We start from the raw sequence: 21228 nt of genomic DNA on the forward strand, positions 1-21228 counted from the left end.
GCATCTTCCACACCTTCAAAATCCTTCAGCTCTGCCGTTCGTTCTTTCCTCATTTGGAAAAGGCCGTCCAGTTTCGCGACCGCAGCATCCAAGGTAGCTTCTTTAGCTGCCACTATGCTCGTAGGGAAGCTTGTAGAACTTGCTTCCTGTTTTTTTTTTTTTTTCGCTACCCAAAAGAAATCGGATGCGTGACGAAATGCAAGTGCTCTCTAATGGAGCTTGCTGTGATGGATGAGCCAGAGTTCTTTGTTAGCCTCGGCCATTCAGAGCCTATTCCTGCTGCCAGTCTGAAGATGTTTTGATGTACTCTCACCGGCTGCTTCCTGAGCGAGGTGTCTTTTTACGTCTTGAAAAGAAGAAGCAATTTCTATCAAAAAAATAAGTTGACCTTTCAATTCCAAGAAAATAGCTGCAGTCCAAGAATACATAATACGACTTAACGACATCTATCTTATATGTCCCCTTTACCCTCACACACTATATATTTCTGCCAGTGTGAGGGAAAAAAACTATACTAAATTGGAGTTTCCCTTTCGTCCGTCTTCCACTGCACATTGCGGCCGATGTTCGAGAATTTCCGTGCGGCAAACGAGCCGCATCCTATCACGGCCACAGCATCTGAGCCGCTGTCTCGAGTGGTCGATTAACATGCCAGACTCAACTCCCTGTGCCTCACAAAGACAATGGCACGTCACGGCGCTTCACGCTCCGCAGAGCCGACCTGCCCACCCTGTGAACCTCCCGCCGGCCGACCGGCCGTGAAAATCTCCCTCGGACCGTCGTCTTCAGTATTGGCCGACCCTTTCTTCCAATCACAGCTCTGTCTCGGCCTCCCTGAGTTGCTGCCACAGCTGCGTGAACAACCCGATTGTGGTCGTCGAATGGTTTTCGTGTTGAAGTGGTGATAAGTTTTGGAGCCGCTTGTTCTTAACTGCTATTGTGCAACTTGTTCTTCTCGTCTCGAATCCAGGCAGTTTTAGTCCAGTCAGAATCCCCCAGTGGTTTGTGGCAGCCATGCCGAACCATCTGGCCAGCTGCATGCAGAGAAACAAGTTCATCTTCTGAACTTCCCGTTTATTGATTTATGATTTGGAAACTGGACTTTAAGCAACCATTCTTAGGTTGGTTTTTCCACTTGTCTAGCTTCTGGACAAATCTTCTGAGCCAAGCCTTTCAGTCTAAAGGAAGATTATATGTATTTTCACACTGCAATATATTCTCATGAGGTCATATCGACTTCAGATTCACCCGTCCTGAGTGGATTTGTGGTGTCTGGTGAGTCAGGGGGGCTGCCATCGCTCGTCTGTCGCACTTGATGCTCTTTAATCCCATTACTGTTCCCTTAAAAGTTTGCCCACATTTGCATATATCCCGTTAAAGCCTTTAAACAGCAGCGGCTTTAGCGGATCTGCGAGCAGCCGAGTCTCAAACCGTTCAGCCACTGTAAAGTGTCTGCGCTCACTTCGGTCTACCTTTGCATCAGTGAGCGCGACGGCCGTTCCGTGCAGTTTAAATTGCCAGAATATAAAAAACTGTTGCACGCGCTCGGATGTGTGATATCTAAAATTCCTCAACAATTGCTGCCTGAATGGCCTTCGATTGTTGAAAGTTTTGTTCTGAATGCTGAAAAACATCTTGTTCAAATGCTTCCGGCTGCACTCGTGGCCCACAAAATTGACTTTGCCAGTGAGTACTATTTGTCTCCGGCTTTCCTATGAACTTCATAGAAGTGAGTAAGTCCCATCCTTCACGCTTTTCTTCAGCTCTTAGAAAGCACGCTGGAAAATCCACTCTTTGGAAATAGCTGCTTTGTGGGGAAGGCTGGGTTTCACCCTGGACGGGTCTAGCCAACTAACAGTCTGCACTCTCATTCACACCTACACACAATTTAGTTGCCAGTTAGCATAATCTGTGTGTCATCGGCCCCGGCCAGAAACCCCACGCAAAGACCCTGAGACTGGGAATCGAACCCACAACCTCTGAACCCCCAGCAAGAAGCTATCAGAAAGATTTTTCCACTGGTGGTAAATAAGTGTAATATCGGAATTTCAGGCATTTCGTGCTAATTATCATTTGTTACCATGCTGAGAAAGAAAACATTAGACTTGGATGATACTGTACTCCAGAGGCTGAATGTACCATTTTGTTGTACTTTAGAGGCTTTGTCGTCATCTGTATGTGTTGTACACTCTACTTTTTAAATGCTCCTCATCTTTGTGTGTTGCCTCGACTGTATCCACCTGGCAACACAAAGCTTGAGCACACTCACACACAAACACACTCAAGGCAAGACAGCAGCCTGAGCGAGGAGCTAAACGCTGACTGGCCGAGGTGTGTATGCACCCTCGGTGCCTGCTTGAAGATGACACCTCCGGCTCATTATCCCATCCCACCGAGGGGGAACCGGTGTCCTGTGCTGTTTCCACAAGGCTGCTTGGCTCCACTGACTTAATGCGTTCAGCCCAGAGGAAGATCAATAGGGCCTTGTTCTGCAAGTTAGCCCTGGTTTGTGGGTTCGCGGCTGAGCAGCGCGGATTCCTTCAGCGCAGAGTGACAGCAAGACGGAGTGCCTGGTCGTGGCCCCGCCGTGTGCAGCGTCAGTGTGGGACTCTTGGTGGAACTTTTTGGTTTTGGAATGGACTTTGCTATAGAAGGAGTCAGCGTTGCTCCGCACGATAGGAAGTCAGCCGGAGAACAGCTTTAAAAAACTCATCTCTAAGGTCTAGTCCCATAGAAAAATCTAATAAATTGAGAATCTGATGTCATTTTCATTGGAGGTTTAACTGTTTCTGCACAGCGCCCCCTTTTGGGGAGAAAGAGAAAGGAGAAATTTGAGCTCAAACAACCAGGTTTCATCAGTCAGGATGATGGCACTGCTTGTATTTTATCAATATCCACAGACAAACTGATGGAGAAAAAGCACCAGGGCAACATTTTAAAACTGCATTTCTGATTGAAGTTGAAGTGAAAATGTACCATTGAAACCTCCGACCTGATGTCTGACGTTTTTCATCCTGCCATGTGCAGATGTCGAGCACAACAGTGTTTTTTTTTACCGTTGTCCTACCAGCTCATTGTGGCACTCGCATGCAGGCAGCAGTCAGGCTTGACGGATGATTTGATGAACAGGCAGAGAGTGTGTGTGTGTGTGTGTGTGTGTGTGTGTGTGTGTGTGTGAGAGAGAGAGAGCGAGAGACAGCAGACTTACTGTGAGGCTGTCGGCGGACCAGAAAACTTCTCTGCTCTCCTCCTCCAGCTGCAGCATGTGTGGGCGGACAGCAGATACAGTGACCTTCACAATATTTCTCGAGATCTTATTAAGTGAAACAATACTGTGGGCACCACTCCTACCAACTAAGACGTGTTCATAGTAGGAAGAGATGAAAGAAGAGCTGCAGCTATGGCTTTATCTGCAGATTAGTTTACTCAATTTGGCTCGATAAAATGATACGTTGGATCAATGGAAAAAATTGCAAAAATGCTAGAAAAAAAAATGTCCTTGATCGGAGAAACAGCTGAAAAACAGCCGCAGGAAGTATATAAGAAAAAGGACACATGAATCTCCATTGAAATAACCTTCTAAAAGTGTAAAATCAAGTTTAAGGGAATTAAGGGAACAAGGTTTCAATTCAGGAAAATCGTAATTGGATAACGTCAAATTTATTGATTTTTATCAAACTTTTAAGTCGTTTGAGTCAAAGTTTAATTCATCGTTTCCAACATTCAACAAGACTTTGGGGTCATGAAACATGAAAACCGTCCCAATTACCTGGTAAATCATTTTCAACGGATGATTAATTAGTCCCACGTTCTTACACCGCAACAGTTTGACTCGTGGGTTATTAAAAAGCTGCCTCAAAGATGAGATACAGCCTGTTTGACGTCAGACTCGCCGCCGAACACAATCAACATCAATCACCAGTAATTGATTCCGCGCAGACGAGGCCCGATCCTGTCCTGCTGTGCCGCCACCAGTGACCGACTCCACGTGTTGTCCCTCCTCTGCCAGATTTATAGGTTGAACAAGTGTTTTTTTTTTCTTCCTTTTTTCACTGCTGCACTCCCACTGTCGCAGTGTCGCAGGCCGGATGGATAAATCTGTCTGCTCCTTCCATCAACGGGTCAGATTAACATGAGATTTATTAGCGCGCCGTATCTACATGACCTTCAGGATTAGCCCGATGGCTATCGCCTGCTATGTTTTGTTTGGGTCGGAAGAGGTTGGCAGGGCTCGGTGCTTTCCTCGCCCTCTGCCGGGCCGCTCCGTGGCTCCCGAGAGCCGCCGAAGTTGGACAAATACTTTTCCCGTCTAATGAAAACAGACACGGCCAATAGCCTTTTCCCTCAAACAAAGCGCTACCTTGATCCCCCGAGAAGGCGCGCGGGCACTCTTGAGTCGGTGCCGAACTTTTTCTTTCCTCCGCAGTCGGCAGATTTATATTTCCTGTCTCTCCTCCGCTCCGCTCTCTTTTGTTCTCCCTTTCACTTGCGCTAATGTCGTCTTTCCCTCCTGGCGGGCCGACTCCTGTAAGCCAGACTGATGATGACGGGCAGGTTGAGAGCACGCAGCCCTGGCGCATTATCTCAACGCGGCCGCGGTGCTTCAGCTTCCAAATTATTAATTCCGTCATAAATATTGAAAAGCATAACTGACATTCACACCCCGTGCATAATACAATACAGGGATACACTATAAATAGAGAGCTACTTTTTCCAGCTTTTGGTGTAGTCACCTCTTGTTTTTTGAAATCGTCGGCTTTTCCTCTGTGGTTGACGGCGTTTTTGCCACCGTGATCTGAATTGTACTGTGGAGTCGGCGTCAATGATGACTCGTTGACGTTGACCAGTTTCGACTCGTCTCCAACGGTTCATTAATTTTCTTTTTGCAGATACAAGTGCGCTTGTTGATCATTATGCATCTTTGATGACCAAAGTAGCACTGTAGCTTTTACAGCTACAGTCACCCGCAGTGCGTCTTGTCTGTTGTCGTTTTTTTTACACCGCTGACGGTTGCCATTGGGAGAGAAAAGAAAAATAATGATCACACAGTTGGAGTCTGAATGCGCGGCACTCTTTAGACTTCAGCTGAGTCAGTAAGTAGATAGGGCCACTGATAATGACACTCTCAATGCCAACAAGTGTCATTTTGCTGTTGTCTTATAGTGCAGTGCAGGAGGAAAGTCAGAGGAAAAAGATCATGAAAATGATATAATACTAAGCTCCAGTTGCACCTTCTTGTTGCCATTAATGTAGCCTGCATAAAAGCCATCCATCCGTCCATCCATCCATCCATCCATCCATCATCCCTCCATCCAGTCATTCATTCAACCTATTGATCAACCAGTCCATCATCCATCCATCCATCCATCCATCCATCCAATCATCCATGCAACCTATTGATCAATCCAGTCCATCATCCATCCATACATCAAATCAACTCCATTCATCCATCCGTCCATCCAGTCATCCATTCAACCTATCAATCAATCCAGTCCATCATCCATCCAGCCATCCATCCATCCATCCATCATCTGTGGGGCATCGTGGTGTGCCGACTATCCACCCTGTGCGAGTTCAGAAAGCAGAATTCATCTTTTGAGGGTTTTTTTTGTTTGTTTTTATCGAACGGTAGGTGGAAGCATGGAGGCCAGGCTGAAATACATTTTCACGCACGGCGCTCTGTAATCTGGTGTGGCTTTGGGAAGAACAAACAGAGGAAGGGGGAAAAAAAAAGTCCAAGGAGAGTTACAGTGATGCATGAAAACGGAGAGAAGCCATTGCAGAAGGATTAGTCAGGCATTCGTGAAGCCAGTGTTTACGTCGCAGAGGCAGGGAAGGAATTCTGGCACGGGCAGAGCAGAGAGAAGTGGAGCTCTGAAGTTATAGTTTGTTTTAATTTATTGCTTTTTGCACGTCTCTGATAAAATCCTTAATTCATTCTGCAGTCGGGCTTCTGTTGCCACCCACACGTCTTTACAGATAATGAAAGAATGTTTCTGAAAACAGCCATAGGAGAGCAAGTTGGAATTATAGATTCTAGAATTTATGCGAAGGGGTAAACTACTTACATATGCGTGTATATATAATATATGGCTATACATATACAGTATATGTGTATATATGTATATATACATGATATATATATATATATATATATATATGGAGTGTATATATGTGTATATATATGTGTATATATACATATATATATATATATATATATATATATATATATATACACTGTATATATGTGTGTATGTATATATGTACTGTATGTATATGTACTGTATATATGTATATATATATATATATGTATATATATATATATTAGTATTTTTTATTATGTCTGTAAAAAGCGAGGTCAAGGTTCATCGACCCCTCGCCCATTAATCATGTGGGTCCTGTGTGCAGGTTTCTGGGTGTTCCTCCAGGAAGAGGAAGCTGCCCTCTGACGGGACCTCTGCCCTTTGACCTCATCTACACCGACTACCACGGCCTGCAGCAGATGAAGCAGCACATGGGTCTGTCGCTGAGGAAGCACAGGTCAGTCCTCGACCCTCTTTCTCACATTTCTTTTTCCCCTTGTTGGTCTCCCCGACTCGTCTCCCTTCTCTAAAACCGTAAGCACTTCTGCCAAGTTTCTGCTCTTGTCCACCAGAGTCCATGATTGTCACCTGTTATTGCCTCTCCGATGAAACGCTTCAGTATCGGCTTATTGGCTGGCTGGCATCACAGGCCTCTAAGGTTTAGATATTTATTTATTTATTAATTAATTAATTAATTTATTTCATTTCGTCCCCCTGTGTCAGCAAAATTCTCTGTTTGGGGGAGATCCAATTTGGCCCGTTTTCCCGGTGATCAATCAAGCTGGTGCTCTTTAAATGCATCACAGGAAAGCAGTGTTTGTTTTCTGCCTATAATAAAAAATAGAAGCTGGCACATACCTGTAAAAATTTAAAAAAAAAATCCAATCCAGTCCTCCTGAATGCTCAAACAGTAAGATTTCCCCGAGCTCTCTCCCCCTTCTCATTTTCCCCCTGTGTTCAGTTCCAGTAGGGTTGCGCTGCAGCTGCCAGACACCTAAATGTACTTTTTACCCCAAAAAAGGGAAATGGTGCATGTGTTGTGCAATTACCATGGCTTGGAATATGAGCTTAGGGAGGAAAATCAGAACAGAGGGGAGTAGAATTGTGAAATTCTGAAATGATGTGTTTTTGCCACTTAAGCCTTCATGCTGGTGCATGTGCCGGTCAGGAGGAAAGCAAAATCATATTTTCCTTGGTGAAAAGCCTCCCCTGCTGTTATTTCTTATTCTTGCCCAAAAAAAATGACCCCAGCCGCTCCTTTCATTGCAACTAAAAGGACGCTGATTGGTCGCTCAGTGTTGAAACTGGCAGAAAATGCTTCAGACTGGCTCTTCGGCAAGACGGCCGTGTGAGCTTTCAAACTGGGGAATCTCGGCGGCCCGTCTGTGTCCTGAACTCTGACTAATTCTTCACCGAAGAATTTACTTTGCTATTCAACCTTTGGGATTAAAGCATCGATCTCCAAAGTAAAAGAAAGTTTATCTTTACGGAAGGTGACTCGGTGGCCAATAACAACCAGAGAGATAAAACAGAGTAGTTAAGATTCCACGTCGTGATTCTTCCCCCCAGAATCTTTTGGCCAGATAATTCGCTCCTCATTTATACATTGATGCTTTTAAACGTTCTTTGGACATGTTTTGCCGATAAATCACGGGAGCTCTCTTGCATTTTAAACCGTCCTCCGCGAATCTCCGAGAAGTCAGCGGCACAAGGTCGGCTGATCGACTCGCTCTCGTCAGCCGCCCCTCGGTGATGCACCGATACTTTTAATTTCCTCTCCTGCCTTGACACTAATTAGAGACATCGGGCATTAACGAATCGTCTCAAATTGCATTACATCTATTGATTGGCCGCCCTGGTGGTGTAAATATTCAGGGCTGATAAAGTGCTGATGAAACATCTGTCAGATGAAGTCAACTCACGGCTGGAGGTGAGGCGTGGTTTGTTGACATGTTTGTTGTTTATATGCACTCAGTACATATATCAACATACGTACATTCACACGCTTGCATCCACAGACACACACGTATATATTTACATATGTGTAATTATGTCTGTTAATATGCGTTTACATATGTTTGTTAATGCATTAATCGTGATTAGTTAACTACAATCCATAACGCATTATTTTTTTTAAATGGCATTTCAAACGTTTGTCCCTTTTACTAACCCGTAGTCGCCCGCTGGCCGATTTCGGGTCAGAAACTCTTTACATTATGGGCTTAAAATGCCTTGAAATGCAAAATAACAGAATTTTACACACGCAATTCAAACCGCGATTAATCGCAGTTAACTATAAAGATTCTGCAATTAATCGCCATTCAAAAAAAATAAATCGCTTGACAGCTCTAACATATATATATGTATATCTGTATATCTATATAGAGAGATATAGATCCACTGAATATTTTACAAGTGCATGTCAACAAGTCAATACAGCAGCAAAGAGAGAGAGAGAGAGAGAGAGAGAGATAAATCAAGTGAGCAGCAGTTGTGAGGAAGAAGGGTCAAACGGCTGGTTGGCCCAATGTTACCAGCATAGGGCACCGAGAAAGTGGCCCAACACAGCAGCAAAGCCACCGAGGCAGCTCTCATGCGAAAAAATAGGAAAAATAAATTTGAAAAACTTGGAAAGCCATGGCTCGATGTAACTTGTCTGCTGCTGCGTTAAGAGCCCATCCAGCTACTATTATGGTAATGAGCCTGTATTTGCGCTCAATACGCAGTGCATTTTGCAAAAAAACAAAACAAAAAGAAAAACGGGGCAAGTCAATTGGATTAGATTTCACACTCTTTCTTCTTGGCCGCTCAGATGCCGTATCTAAAGACTGCAGTCCTCCAAGGTTAAAAAAAAAAAAAAACAATTAGAAAAAAAAGGAAAATCTCTCTCGACCTTCATCTCGGCTCTCACCCTCGCAGGTGCCACATCCGAGTCATCGACACCTTCGGCACCGAGCCGGCCTACAACCACGAGGAGTACGCCACCCTGAACGGCTTCAGGACCAACTGGGGCTACTGGAACCTGCACGGCCAGCAGTACATGACCATGTTTCGTGAGTGCCGCCTCGGAAAAACGAGGCCGAGGTGCGCGAGCGCCGAGCAGCAGATTGGACGAGCTTATTAAATCCCCCAAGCCGGAACAGTCGGGGTTCCTGGAGCGCAAACCAACCGGAGAATGAGTCGGACACAGCTGCCTGTGTGTGTGTGTGTGTGTGTGTGTGTTTGCCGCGTTTTCGGTTGCACGTGCGCCTCCACGACGTCTTTCCCCGGAAACCGGGAGAAATTGGGGCTGTTATTTTTTTCTCCCCCCTTCCTTCCCATCGAGTTGATTTAGCGACAACGGGATCCCCCGCTGTTTCCTAAATACTGTTTTCAGACGAGCCGCGGCCGTGAAAAAGGCTTCCATCTCAAGTTTGAGAATTGGCAGAAAAAAAACAAAACAAGCCCGCCTTGGCCCCACTCGACATCGACGGGGCTGCGCTTGATTTCGTTCCCGCTTGTTGTTCCATTCACGGTCGATTGTGCAGCGAAAAGCTGTTTGACAGTCGAGGTCCCGCGCCGTGAGCGCGTTCAGGTATTTATTTATGACCCTAGACTCGAGTGGAGCAACTTCGCATCATTAATTCCCCCCCGCCTAAGAAAATAAAAGGCGATTTGTTTCTCCGTTAACATCCTCGATCTTTCGCCTCCTGTCTAAACCGATGCTCTGCTGAAACCCTGGCTTGACGTCTGGGCCGAGGCAGTGACACAAGGCGGCACCTGAGGGCTGAACGCACACAACGCCGGGTGCGCTATCAACCATGTTACATCACAAAGGGCAGATTTCCAAAACTTTCCTCACTGCCGCTGGGAGATACACACGAGTAAAAGAGTTTGGCAGGCGTTCTCATCTCATTCCGGACGACATTTCTGCGCAATACGGAACCTCGGAAGCTGCAATGCGCAAAACATGGAATTGGTATCAAACCGGAGGCGAGAATGTTGGAAGTGGTAGTTTGCAGGTCAGAGTTTTCAATGCAGAAACCCAGCGGGCAGGGCCAATGCAAATCCATTCTATTTATTTTGGCTGGAGGTTGAGACGTGCTCTTATCATAACCACCTGATCTCAGACCTAATAAAATAATAATTCTTAATGTCACTATTTCTCAGCCCCCCAGGTTACCCCCACTGCTGTTTCAGTTGTTGTTGTTTTTTCTCTTTTTCCTTGTTCTGCGTTCCCTGCTGGCGCCGCAGTCGGATCTCGGCAGTCGCTGTTTTAGTTTAATCGCCTTTTCTTCGGTGGCGTTGTTTTTTTTGCCAATTGCTTTGTTTGTCCTTGGCAGCGCACACCCCCGATAACTCTTTCATGGGCTTTGTGGCGGAGGAGCTGAACGAGACGGAGAGGCTGAACATCCAGCGGAACAAAGTCGGCAACATGGCTGTTGTCTACGGAAAGGAGGCCAACATGTGGAAGGTCAGTGTTGCCGGGAAAAAAACAACTGTTTTGTGGAAATCTTCCCGTGGCCTATAAACGAAACTTTATGGAGGAGGAAGCAGTTAGAAAATGAACCGTCGTCATGTTCTGTAAATCATTATTGTTGGGTAATGTAACCTGTCAACCAGGAAGCAGCGAAAACGCGGAAGAAACGAGAAATCGAGGAAGTGGCCACGACGCTTCAGAGATTGTCGGGGGAATGCAGCAGTTTTATGAGAAGCGGGCGGGGATTGCAAATCAATCAGTAATCGGGGAATAACACTGACGCTTTTTCACTCGTACGAGAGTTTGGAGCTCTCACACCTCCAGGGGGCCGCGGTGTTCCATTTCACGTCAGATGGGAAGCCTGGAGGGGGGGGTGTGGGCGATTGGCTGAAAAACTCGATTGGTCAGCTTGGATGTGGTTGACAAGAGTCCTCGAAAAATCTTCCAAGTTTTTTTGTTTTGTATTTTTCTAAATAACCTTCTTCACCACACAGACAAGTGCGATAAATCCAGAAGGTTTGACAAACATTCCACCTGGCGTTGCAGGCAACCGTGCCATTAAATTTAGAGAAAACATTGTTACGACAAGCAAAGCGCACTGATGGATTTAAGAAGAAAGTGATGGATCGCTTTCTCCCAACCTCCCTGAGGGACACTTTGGTGACCCAAGCGAGCCTGTTGTAAATCACAGCCTCCAAGAAGCCATTGATTTCCCTCATTTTGGACTGTTTTGTGCCATCTATTGACAATGACACTGCTTTCCAGCAGCTTCTAGCCTGAAGGTATTCGAAGCGTGTGACAATTTTTTTTCTAGGAAGGAAGGGACACTTTGTTCTGCTCCACCACTTATTGACTGTTTCAACTGTGGACTCCCAGCATTTGTATTGGGGTCATAAAGGCTCCGGGAGAGGTGGCCAATCAGGTGCAGTTTTGAGAGATACCTTGAGAAAGAAATTCTTTAAACATGGTGCCAGAGCTGCTACTCTGGTGTCGTGAGGATATTAAAATGAATAGAAGGCTTTTTCTTCTCATTGCGCTGTGGTTTTTTTTTGCGTATATATTAATGGCACTCATCAGACTTTGCACAGATTGTTCGCATTTCATAACTTGTATAAGAGGCTGCTTTCAGTTTTTCAATAGCCTCCTTCCTCTCCAAGCGCACTTTTCATAAATACTTTTCAGCTGCAGAAACCAACCTGTGTGTTTTTAAATAGCAACTGAACACACACATCTAAATGAAACTGCAGTCCAAACACAGCCGCGCTGCCTCCAGGAGGCCGGGACATTTCCGTCATTTTGCAGGATAATTAGCAGACGCACCGTCGTTAGCATCAGTCTCCTGCCAACGTGGAGTGAGAATTACACAAGAACTTATACCATCACTCATCTTAGCCGCGTGAAGCACCGAAGGATGCAGCAGAAGGTGAATTATTGAGACGCACGGGATCCATTTTAAATTCCAAATGACTGCCGTCATGAATAAAAGATCGATGTTTTTTTTTTTTTGTTGAAATGCACCTTATCTTACCTCCTGTCTTTTCCAAGTTTTACTCCGTGTGAAATTAGCCCTGTATCATTATGCTGCGTTTTTCAGGGGGAGCAGCGACTCAGAAGCGCTAATTGGGCTACAAATCTTTTTTTTTTTTGGCGGGAATCATCACACGTCTTTCACGGGCAAACCGAAATGTTTTTTTCCTTCGACAGTTACGATCCGCGTCGACGGCTGAGATCCATCGGAGATGAAAGGCTATTTTGGAAGAGCGTTCCAGCAGCGCGGCTCCGAGCCAAACTCCGCAACGCAGACTGAGACGCCCACTTAGATGTTCCATTTCCCTCAAACAAGCCGCTCCTCCAGGAGTCTGGCCTGAAGTGCCACGGCAGTGCAGTGCAATTGCTTTTGTTTAGAGTCGTTATTTTTTTTCTTTCTCCCTTTTTTTTTTTTCTGTTTTTCGCTCGGAGCTACTGGCGCAGCTCCCCGCTTTCTCGCTATCGTTTCAAGTGTGCAGTCCGCAAGGTTTTCGCTCGCGCGAATTCGACTGCGCCGAATCCGCCGTCTCCGAGCGGCTGCAACCGTAGCGGGTCTGAAGTGGCGCGATGGGCTGCGTTCGGGGGCCTCTGCTGCGGAGGAAAAAAACCCAGCCGCTTCACTTCGCCTCGGCTGTCAGGCCCACATGAGAGCTCTTCTGCTCTGAGAAACTCACCGTCATGTTCTTCAATATATAAATATATTTCCCCCTCTGTCTGTCTGTCTGCTTACTTCTCTTCACGCCCCGCCGCTGTTGCACCTTGTTGCTGTTCTGCGTTTCATCATCCCATAATGCATCATTGATGGACCCGCACAGCTCCAAGTAAGTACACTTGTTTTTCTCCAGCGTTATCGATTTTCTGAAAAGGGCCCCCAAACAAAAAAAAAGGACAAAATTAAAAAGTGAAAAAAAAAAAACATGGTTTCTTAGAAGTAGTTTTCTAGTTTACTCTTGTCACTGGCTCAGGATTTCGAACTTGATATTTAAAGGTCCAAAGGTCTGTTTTCTAAGCCTGCCAGTGGTCTCTGCAGAAAGAGAGTCCATCCATTACAAGGCTATGGTTGTTCCACTTTTCAGAGTGTGCTAAAACATGCAGCCCCTAGAAATCAACACTTTGTGATGTCACAAAGGGCGCTGACAGTTTACTGATACCGCACCCCCAGGAACCATGACAATGTCCCTCTCAAGAAGGTCGTCCTGCCTCACAGCTGACCAACTGTGGGTGCTCTTATTGCTCTCTGAAAGTGTCAATACTTCATTTATTTTCACCACGAGCAAGCACATTTGAGCGCCAGCATGTAAACGAAAACTAAGGTTTCGTTCCGTGTGGCGCTCTGGCTCAGAAGAAATAACGCCACTAGAGCACATCTTTATATTATCTCACATCTGAAAGTGTTGAAAATCACGTCTTGCCACTTTTCGATTAAAGTCAATTAAAGAGTGAAATAGTTTTTTTTTTTATTCAAATAACCCCAAATGATCTCTTTGCAGCAGCGCTGGCCTTGATGTAATGACTTGAATGACTCTGAACTTTTGGGCAATGTCCATAAATGATGTGCGGCTTGTGGCCATTAATGAATCCATTTTAACAGTCCCCCCTCACCCCCCGAAAGGCCCTTCTCAGATGGACTCATTTATTTTTTCAATTACTTTTTGTGCTTTTTGTGAAGGCTTTTTAGGTAGCGACCGTTCTCTCCAAAGAGAGACGATGTCGGGGCTAACGGGAGCAGAATGGACTCATAAGAGCCGTTCATCCCATCGTCATCATCATGATGATTGGGTAAACTTTGACTCAGGCTCTTCATCAGAACCCAGTTGGATGTGCCTGCTTTTCCTTTTAGACTCAAATCAGTTTTTTTTCTGTCAATGGGAAACGTCGACATTGACAATTCAATCTAGAAGAAAAAAAGCAAGAACATATCTAACACTTGACATTTCTAAGTGCGTCGCTCTTTCCGCCTCCTTCTCTCCGTTGCCAAAGGGAAAGGAGAAATTCCTGGCCACTCTCCACCGTCACATGGAGATCCACGGGACGGTCTACTACGAGACGCAGCGGCCCCCGGAGGTTCCCGCCTTCGTCAAGAACCACGGCCTGCTGCCGCAGCCCGAGCTGCAGCAACTCCTCAGGAAGGCCAAGGTGGGCGAACACCAGGAGTCCTCGCCAGAACCTTCCAGCTGCAAGGCGTTTGGCGGTGTTTGTTCTTTATTTTTTTAATCTCACCCATTTCTCTCCCCCATGAAGCTCTTCATTGGGTTCGGCTTCCCCTACGAAGGCCCTGCCCCTCTGGAGGCCATAGCCAATGGCTGCATCTACTTGCAGCCCAAATTCGACCCTCCTCACAGCTCCCTTAACCACGAGTTCTTCAGAGGGAAGCCCACCTCCAGGAAGGTATGTGCACTCCAGCTCTCTTCCTTCCTGCCTGGTTCCGACACAAAGTGCCTCAAAATTGCACCGGCTTGTGTAACCAGTCACATTCATTTTGGTTGTGACAAAATCCAAACTGCAAAAGTTGCAGAAGTCAATCGCATTTTAACTTTACTAAAGAACACCGAAGGCTTTTCTCAAGGACAACGTGTTTTAGTTTTCGCTCCTGAGTGGCTTTGGTACAAATTCAGTACTGCGCAGAGTCTCCATCAGTGAGCCTCAGGCTGTAGATAAACAAGCAATGAAAAAATCTGATTGATTTGATAGAATGTGATTGTCAGGAGGTTCATCCAAGATTCCACTCCTCTTTCTAAATACTTTCTATAGGCTTTTTGGCAGACGGACAGGTCAGATCAATTCAAAGCACTAGGTGTCTGTCTTCTTCTCCTTTGCTGGAGGCCACAGCCAATCATCTGCCTCCGTCTGACCCCCTTCTCTCACACCAACTGACTTCACTTCCTCTCTCACTCCATCCATAAATCTCTTCCTCCAGGCCGCTAAACTCAGCTCCCTTCCACCCCAGACGTTCACTTTCCCTCCAAACCATCCCAGTCTGACTAACGTGCTCCATCTCTCTGATGTCCTCATTTATGATCCATCCTGGTCACTTACCAAAAGGGAAGCTCAACATTTCCGTCTCCGCCGTCTCTAACTCCTGCCTCTGGTCTTTTCCTCAAAGCGGTTCATTTGGCGTGCCAGGTTAACGCGAGCAATATTAGCGCTGCATTAACACTCTTTGCCACTGAATGCACGCAGGGTCTTTTGTTTGGACACTGTTTTTTTTTTAAACCGTCAGTTCTTCTTCCCTCAGGTTTCCTCACAGCATCCCTACGCAGAGCAGTACATTGGCAGGCCGCACGTCATCACCATCGACTACAACAACACCGAAGAGTTGGACGCGACCATCCGGGAGATCCTCAGGATCAATGTACGTATGTCCTTACGTTTCCGCTGTTCAACCCCAAAAACTCCCACCAACGCAGCTTTCTCAAAGTGGAGCCCGAAACGCAGCGACGGCCGGTCGCCGTCCGGGACGCTTCGCCCGCCGGCTCCACCCACTCTCGATGCTCCGCTTCTTTCATAAAGCTGTTAATCGCGGCGGCTGACATCAGAGAAAAATGCTGAGGTGGCTCCTGCGCTCTCCCTGTGCTCTGCTAATTGCTGGGGATATTGAGCGGCCCGCTCGGTGAAGTCTTCGCCGTGCCACCTGCGTTTTCGCGGCGGTTTCCCAGAGGCTGCCCCCCCCCCCGACAGATGATACTTCATCAATCACGCCGTGCTCAATCTGTCAGCCACCGACTAAATAAATAAATAAGTCTGGATCGCGCTATGCTTGTGTTAACCAGACGTCTCGTACTGCTGATGGCGGCGGAAAGAATGCGGCGGACGTTGAAAACTGTAACGGCTAAAATGAAACAAACTTTCAACATTGTGTTTAGAGTTGTTTCTTTTCTCACCATCTGGGCAAAGACATTGACCTACGCGTTCTCTTTAGAGGCAGATGTAAAACTGCATGTTCATTTTTAAAAAAAAATAATGAATGCTAAATAATATGATAAATGCAGAAACAACGGCTGATAAAGAGAAAGAGAATTCTCTTTCCATACGAACTCTCTTGCCATTTTCTTAATATTTCAGTTTATTTGTATAAAAGTGCTCTAAAGGTTCAATCATGTTTTTTGACCGGTCAAAACCTTTGCCCTTCATCCGCACCTTGATCGCTGTAATCACCCTCAACGTTCCGTATTCAACCCATTTTCTGAGCATTATTTTTCATCCCTGGCTGCTGCGCAGCAGCCCCACACAATGAATAATTAATTACAAAAAAAACCCTCCTTCCTCGCTACCTGCTCAAGCAGCAGCTGATTTATTTGTTGCATCGGGGCCGAAAATAAGGTTGGACGGGAGGCGGAAAAAACACCAGACTGTAGTTGTTGTTAATATGAGACGGGTTTTTAGTGAGGAATCACTTACCCTTTGTGACATCACTGTGGGGGTGTTTTCCGTGGTCCGTGTTTTAGTGCTGAAACGTGAAATCTGGAAAGAAAAAAGGAGTTCACTGACAGACTAAAGCACTTTAAGCCTCGTTCAGACTGCCAGCCAAAATTTTTAGCCCATCCAGATCGAAACCAGATTGCTCTTTTGCAGTCTGAACAGTCACAAATCACATGAAATACGATTTTTGCAAAGGTAGTTTCAAGTCGCATTTGGACAGATGCTTCCAACCGACCGGTCGCATGGGAACGCGGTTCAAGAGAACATGTGCCTCCGCAACAAACGCGCTGCCTGATTTTTATTGACCATCTTGAGTTTCACGCCACTTCTTCTGAGAGGAGCCATGCGTGACGCCGCAAGATGTTCATTGCTGGCCGCACATCACTATATCATTTTTTTTTTGTTAAAAAACAATGTTTTCCTCTCTTGAATTCAAATAGTCTATGAAGTACCCCCACCTCTCACCCCCACCCCACCCCACGCACACTCACTCATCACAATTTCTATTATATAAAGACGCCCAAAAGGCAAATTGCATTGTGGAATTGCTGATGGCGTGCCAGATACATTTCATTAAACTCTGACAAAATAAAGTAATAAGAGAGCGCTAAAAGCAACGCGGCGTTGAGAGGAGCCATTCGTCAACTCAAATGGCCGAGTCATAACAAAACAATGAGCTCTGATGGGAATGCAGCCGCCCTAATCTCCCCCAATGATCGTGTCATCAAGCCGCAATCGGGCTTCCGACGTCAAATCCATCACGAGGCTTTTCTCGCTCGACGTGAACCCCCGGTCGGAGGAGCGGCTGTCGGCCGGCTCTTGTCCTCTGCAAATTCAAACCTGGCCAGGCCGCAACTGGGCGACGCCCACGGTACGCTAAAACCATCGGAGCCTCTCCGGTGCTGCGTAAACCTCCGTCAAACCCTGACGTATCGACGCGCTCGTCGCTAAAAATAATGGAATCAATTCTCGAAGCTGTCAGCTGTGATGCATCGAGCCCGTCGATTTTAACAGCCCGCCTCCAGGCGCCACGCAAGCCTCTCACAATTACGCTAATGAACGTGTCAGCTTTGATTAACGTGTCGTCGTGATGGGGGGGGAGATTGCGCTCGGGGCTCTCCCTCGGACATGCCCACACGCTCCCTGGCTTCATCTGTCTGTGTTTACAGGTGGAGCCGTTCCTGCCCTACGAGTACACCTGCGAGGGGATGCTGGAGAGGGTTCACGCCTACATCCAGAACCAGGTGGGTGCCAGAACCGGACCGGACCAGACCGCAATAAATCAGTCAATTTGCTTTTATTTGCACAGCGCTAAATCACAACCAAAGTCGTCTCAAAGCGCTTTGTACAATCAGAGGAAAACCAACTGAACCCCTTCAACAAGGTGCGATTGTGGCCAGGAAAAATTCCCCCTGTTAGAAGAAACCTAGAGCAGATCCAGACTGTAGGGGGCGCTCATCTGCTTTGACCAGTTGGCGTGAAAAGGAAATACCAAAAACTTAGAGAGATAAGCTGCGTTTCCATTCGCCCTAGAATTGCGCATAACCTAAATATCGTGATAAAAAACTGGTAATGGAACTTCGAAAAACCTCTCAAATATCGCAGAAAGGTTTTCGTGAGGTAGTTTTTCAGATGTATCGAAATAGAGATATATCGCAAAAGTGTCATGGAAACACTTTTGTTCACATTTACATGTCATCGGACGTGGCGTACAGGGTCATGTGACCAGGTCACGTCAAGTGAAAGTGTTTTTGACAAGTAATCAAAGAGAAAAATGTAACGACCGTTCTTGACAGCAAACAAACAGCAAACAAACAAAAGCAAACGTAAATCTCGTCACGCAAGATTTTACGAGAATTACGGCTTGTGCGCTTCACACCATTCAATGGAAACACCTGCAAGTCGCAGTTGCACTTTATCGAAATTATTTTGCGAAGAACTGTAATGGAAACGCAGCTATAGGTAGAGACAGAGATACAAGTCGCCAGAGTGGCAGGCAGGCCATAGTGAGTTGCAGGGTGAAGAGCACAGCTCTCATAATATTGGTATGGATGTATCTAAATAAATAATTCAAATCTAGAAATACAGAAGTACATGCATAAGTGTGTGGCATATATAAATATAAACATGTAATTGTATATAGACCTTTTGACTTTTGACTTTCGTGGAAAACATTTGGAAATGCGACATTAATTATTGAGTCGCTCGTTCTGGACTACTGATGCTGATGCTGCTGATGCTGATGCTGATGCTGCTGCTGCTGCTGCTGCTGCTGCTGATGCTGCTGATGCTGCTGCTGCGGTCGGTAACGCCCCCAAGTAACCTTTGTTTATTGCGGCGTTGCGCAGCCATTACCATTGTCATAATGGCTGCAGAGAGATTTGTTTAAATGTCAAAGGCATTTTCTCATCCGAGTGAGTCCCTGCACACTCTGTACCTGCTGCTTCGCCTGGTTGGGTTTTTAGGTTTTGCGCGTGAAGCCAAGATCGTCACGTAAACAGATTGTGTCGTTGTTTTCTTTTTTTTTTTACTTCACAAATGGGAATGTTTGTTTCGGTTGAAAGGATGGAATAATTGCACGGTGTGCCACCTCCTCGTGTTGGAGGTCCAGATTTTGTCACAACTGAACTGTGGCTGTGTAGCTTCAACCTCTTTCTCCTACAGATTAATAATACATAGATAGATAGATAGATAGATGTACTTTATTTATACCAAATTGGGAAACTACACAATGATAGTGATGATAATTGATGCCTTAACAGTCAAAAAGTCTTGCTTTTGAGGGGAGCTTACTTCTAGTTTGTGCTGCAGGTTGAGCTTCCATTCGCCTCCGAAACAAGCAGCAGGTAGCCTGAAAAGCGAAACATTAATGGTGACAAGCGGTAGTTTGCTGGGACTTTCCTAATAATTATGGAGGGCTCAGCTGCCCCCGTGGACTCCTCTGACTGTGGAACAGATACTTTGGTCCACACATCAATGAGACTCTTTTTGTAAAACTCTTTCAACTCACGGTTCAGTTGAGTGAAAACCCTCTGAACCTGCAGTCTTCCCCTTGCTCACAGCGTGTCCTCTGTACGTGCAGCCGGGGGAGGGGGAAAAAAACCAAAACAAAACCCTGAATGTTGAACAGAAGCACAACATCTCCCGATTTGAACGGAAGGTGTTCTCACCTCCGCTCATTAGCGCCACGAGCCGCCGCTTGTGAGGCATCTGGGCCTCTTTGTTGACAGACAGCAGAGGAAATTAATTGGCTTTCTTCTGAAGCCCGGGCGCATTTGAAGGGGCTTGTTGTTGCGCGAAGCGTAAACACATTCAGAGTTCGCCGCTTTCCGCTGAATCTTTGTAATTGAAGTAACACTTCAATGTGTTTTTTAATGTTATTTTTTCAAACATTTTTAGTCTTTTGATAGTTAAAATCAGTTATGCCTTGGCTGAGGAATCGGTTTGCGTCAACGTTGATGGCCTCTCATGGACGGATGGCAGTGTCACCTGAAAGTGGGCGGTGTTTTCACAATAAAAGGACAAAGAATGGCAGTGAAGTTTTGATGTGTTGGGTTTAATTCTGGACTGGCAGAGGAACAAGGAACAAGGACAGGTTCTCTTGTTTCCATCTGTTAAAAGGGGCCCTAGTGGGGCCATTTCCAGCAGTAAATTAAATTTGGTCTTCCACTTCCAACAATAAATGTTTGTTTGGCCAGCCGCTCACTGCTAACGCCAGCTAGCGGGGAAGATGCCGACTCGCTCTCATGCGGCGTCGCCTTGCCCGCGTTTAAAAAGACAAAGTCTGCAGAGGCGATGCCGTCACAATCACCTCGGCTTGTGACATAGAAAGTCGAGCAAAAACAAGAAGCCAGCCCTTCGACGAATGCGCAAGTTTGTTGTCATGTCTGTAACGCAAAAAACTGCGCCCGGGCAATCTTCTCATTAAAATACACACAAGAGTCCATCTGAATTCGCCTAATGCCCTGAAATTCTATTTGAGATGCCCCCCACCTCTCCGCCCCCCTTGGATTTCTCACTTGCTTGGCCACAATATTTATTCCTGAGCCTCACTGCCGGGGGCGGCTATTAAATTCTTAGCAGGCACCAGCTGAAGCTTAATAGACTTGCACGGTGACTAATTTTTCTCAATGATGGTCCTCGAGAATGGGGATGAAAGAGAGAAATAATGGCCTTGGAAATAAATCAATAAGCCAGCGGATGAGTGCGCGCACGGCAGCGCAACGGAAACGACAGTCGTGCAAACACTCGCGCGCACACGCATTGCACTTACACGTGTTGTCGTCGCCATCGTCCTCTTGCATCTGTCACGCCACCAGGGCCGCGAAAAGAAATTCCTCACTGCTCCTCTGACACCATCAACACCCCCCCGGCTGTCGCACACACACAAACACACACACACACACACACACACACAGTACAAGGCCAGACTTCCAATCAGACTGTCCATCCTTTGCTTTTCCCAACCTTCTTTGCCACCGTTTCACATTTTCCTCATTTAGTTTCCAACTTCTCAACTTCCCCGACTGCTCACTTTCTGACCAGCAGCTCGCTGGCTTGATCTCCCTCTCTCTCCCTCTCTCTCTCTTTCTCTCTCTCTCTATCATTCAACCCACTCTATCAGCTACAGAAGCGGGACCCTTATACAATACGGGGGCAGCTGAGACTTTTCTCCTGTAAACACAGCGGTAGAAAGGCATTCAAAGGACGGAACATTTCAGTCTGGAGATATACAGTATA

General features: G+C 46.2%; 1 protein-coding gene across 5 annotated transcripts in view; it reads left to right on the forward strand.

Annotated features, from left to right (window-relative positions):
• The window catches only part of mgat5b (alpha-1,6-mannosylglycoprotein 6-beta-N-acetylglucosaminyltransferase B), a 62682-nt gene that overhangs the window by 37377 nt on the left and 4077 nt on the right, over positions 1–21228 (forward strand). For all 5 annotated transcript variants that reach the window (XM_076023834.1, XM_076023835.1, XM_076023838.1 and 2 more), the window contains exons 9-15: positions 6409–6540; positions 9003–9136; positions 10406–10542; positions 14050–14205; positions 14311–14457; positions 15305–15421; positions 17658–17732. In XM_076023834.1, the coding sequence (XP_075879949.1) occupies positions 6409–6540; positions 9003–9136; positions 10406–10542; positions 14050–14205; positions 14311–14457; positions 15305–15421; positions 17658–17732 (898 nt within the window). The remainder of the gene's footprint in view (positions 1–6408; positions 6541–9002; positions 9137–10405; positions 10543–14049; positions 14206–14310; positions 14458–15304; positions 15422–17657; positions 17733–21228) is intronic.

Source organism: Nelusetta ayraudi, unplaced genomic scaffold (assembly GCF_046127955.1).
Source record: "Nelusetta ayraudi isolate G7.1 ecotype Tasmania unplaced genomic scaffold, CSIRO-AGI_Nayr_v1 ptg000016l, whole genome shotgun sequence".
NCBI classification, from domain to species: domain Eukaryota; kingdom Metazoa; phylum Chordata; class Actinopteri; order Tetraodontiformes; family Monacanthidae; genus Nelusetta; species Nelusetta ayraudi.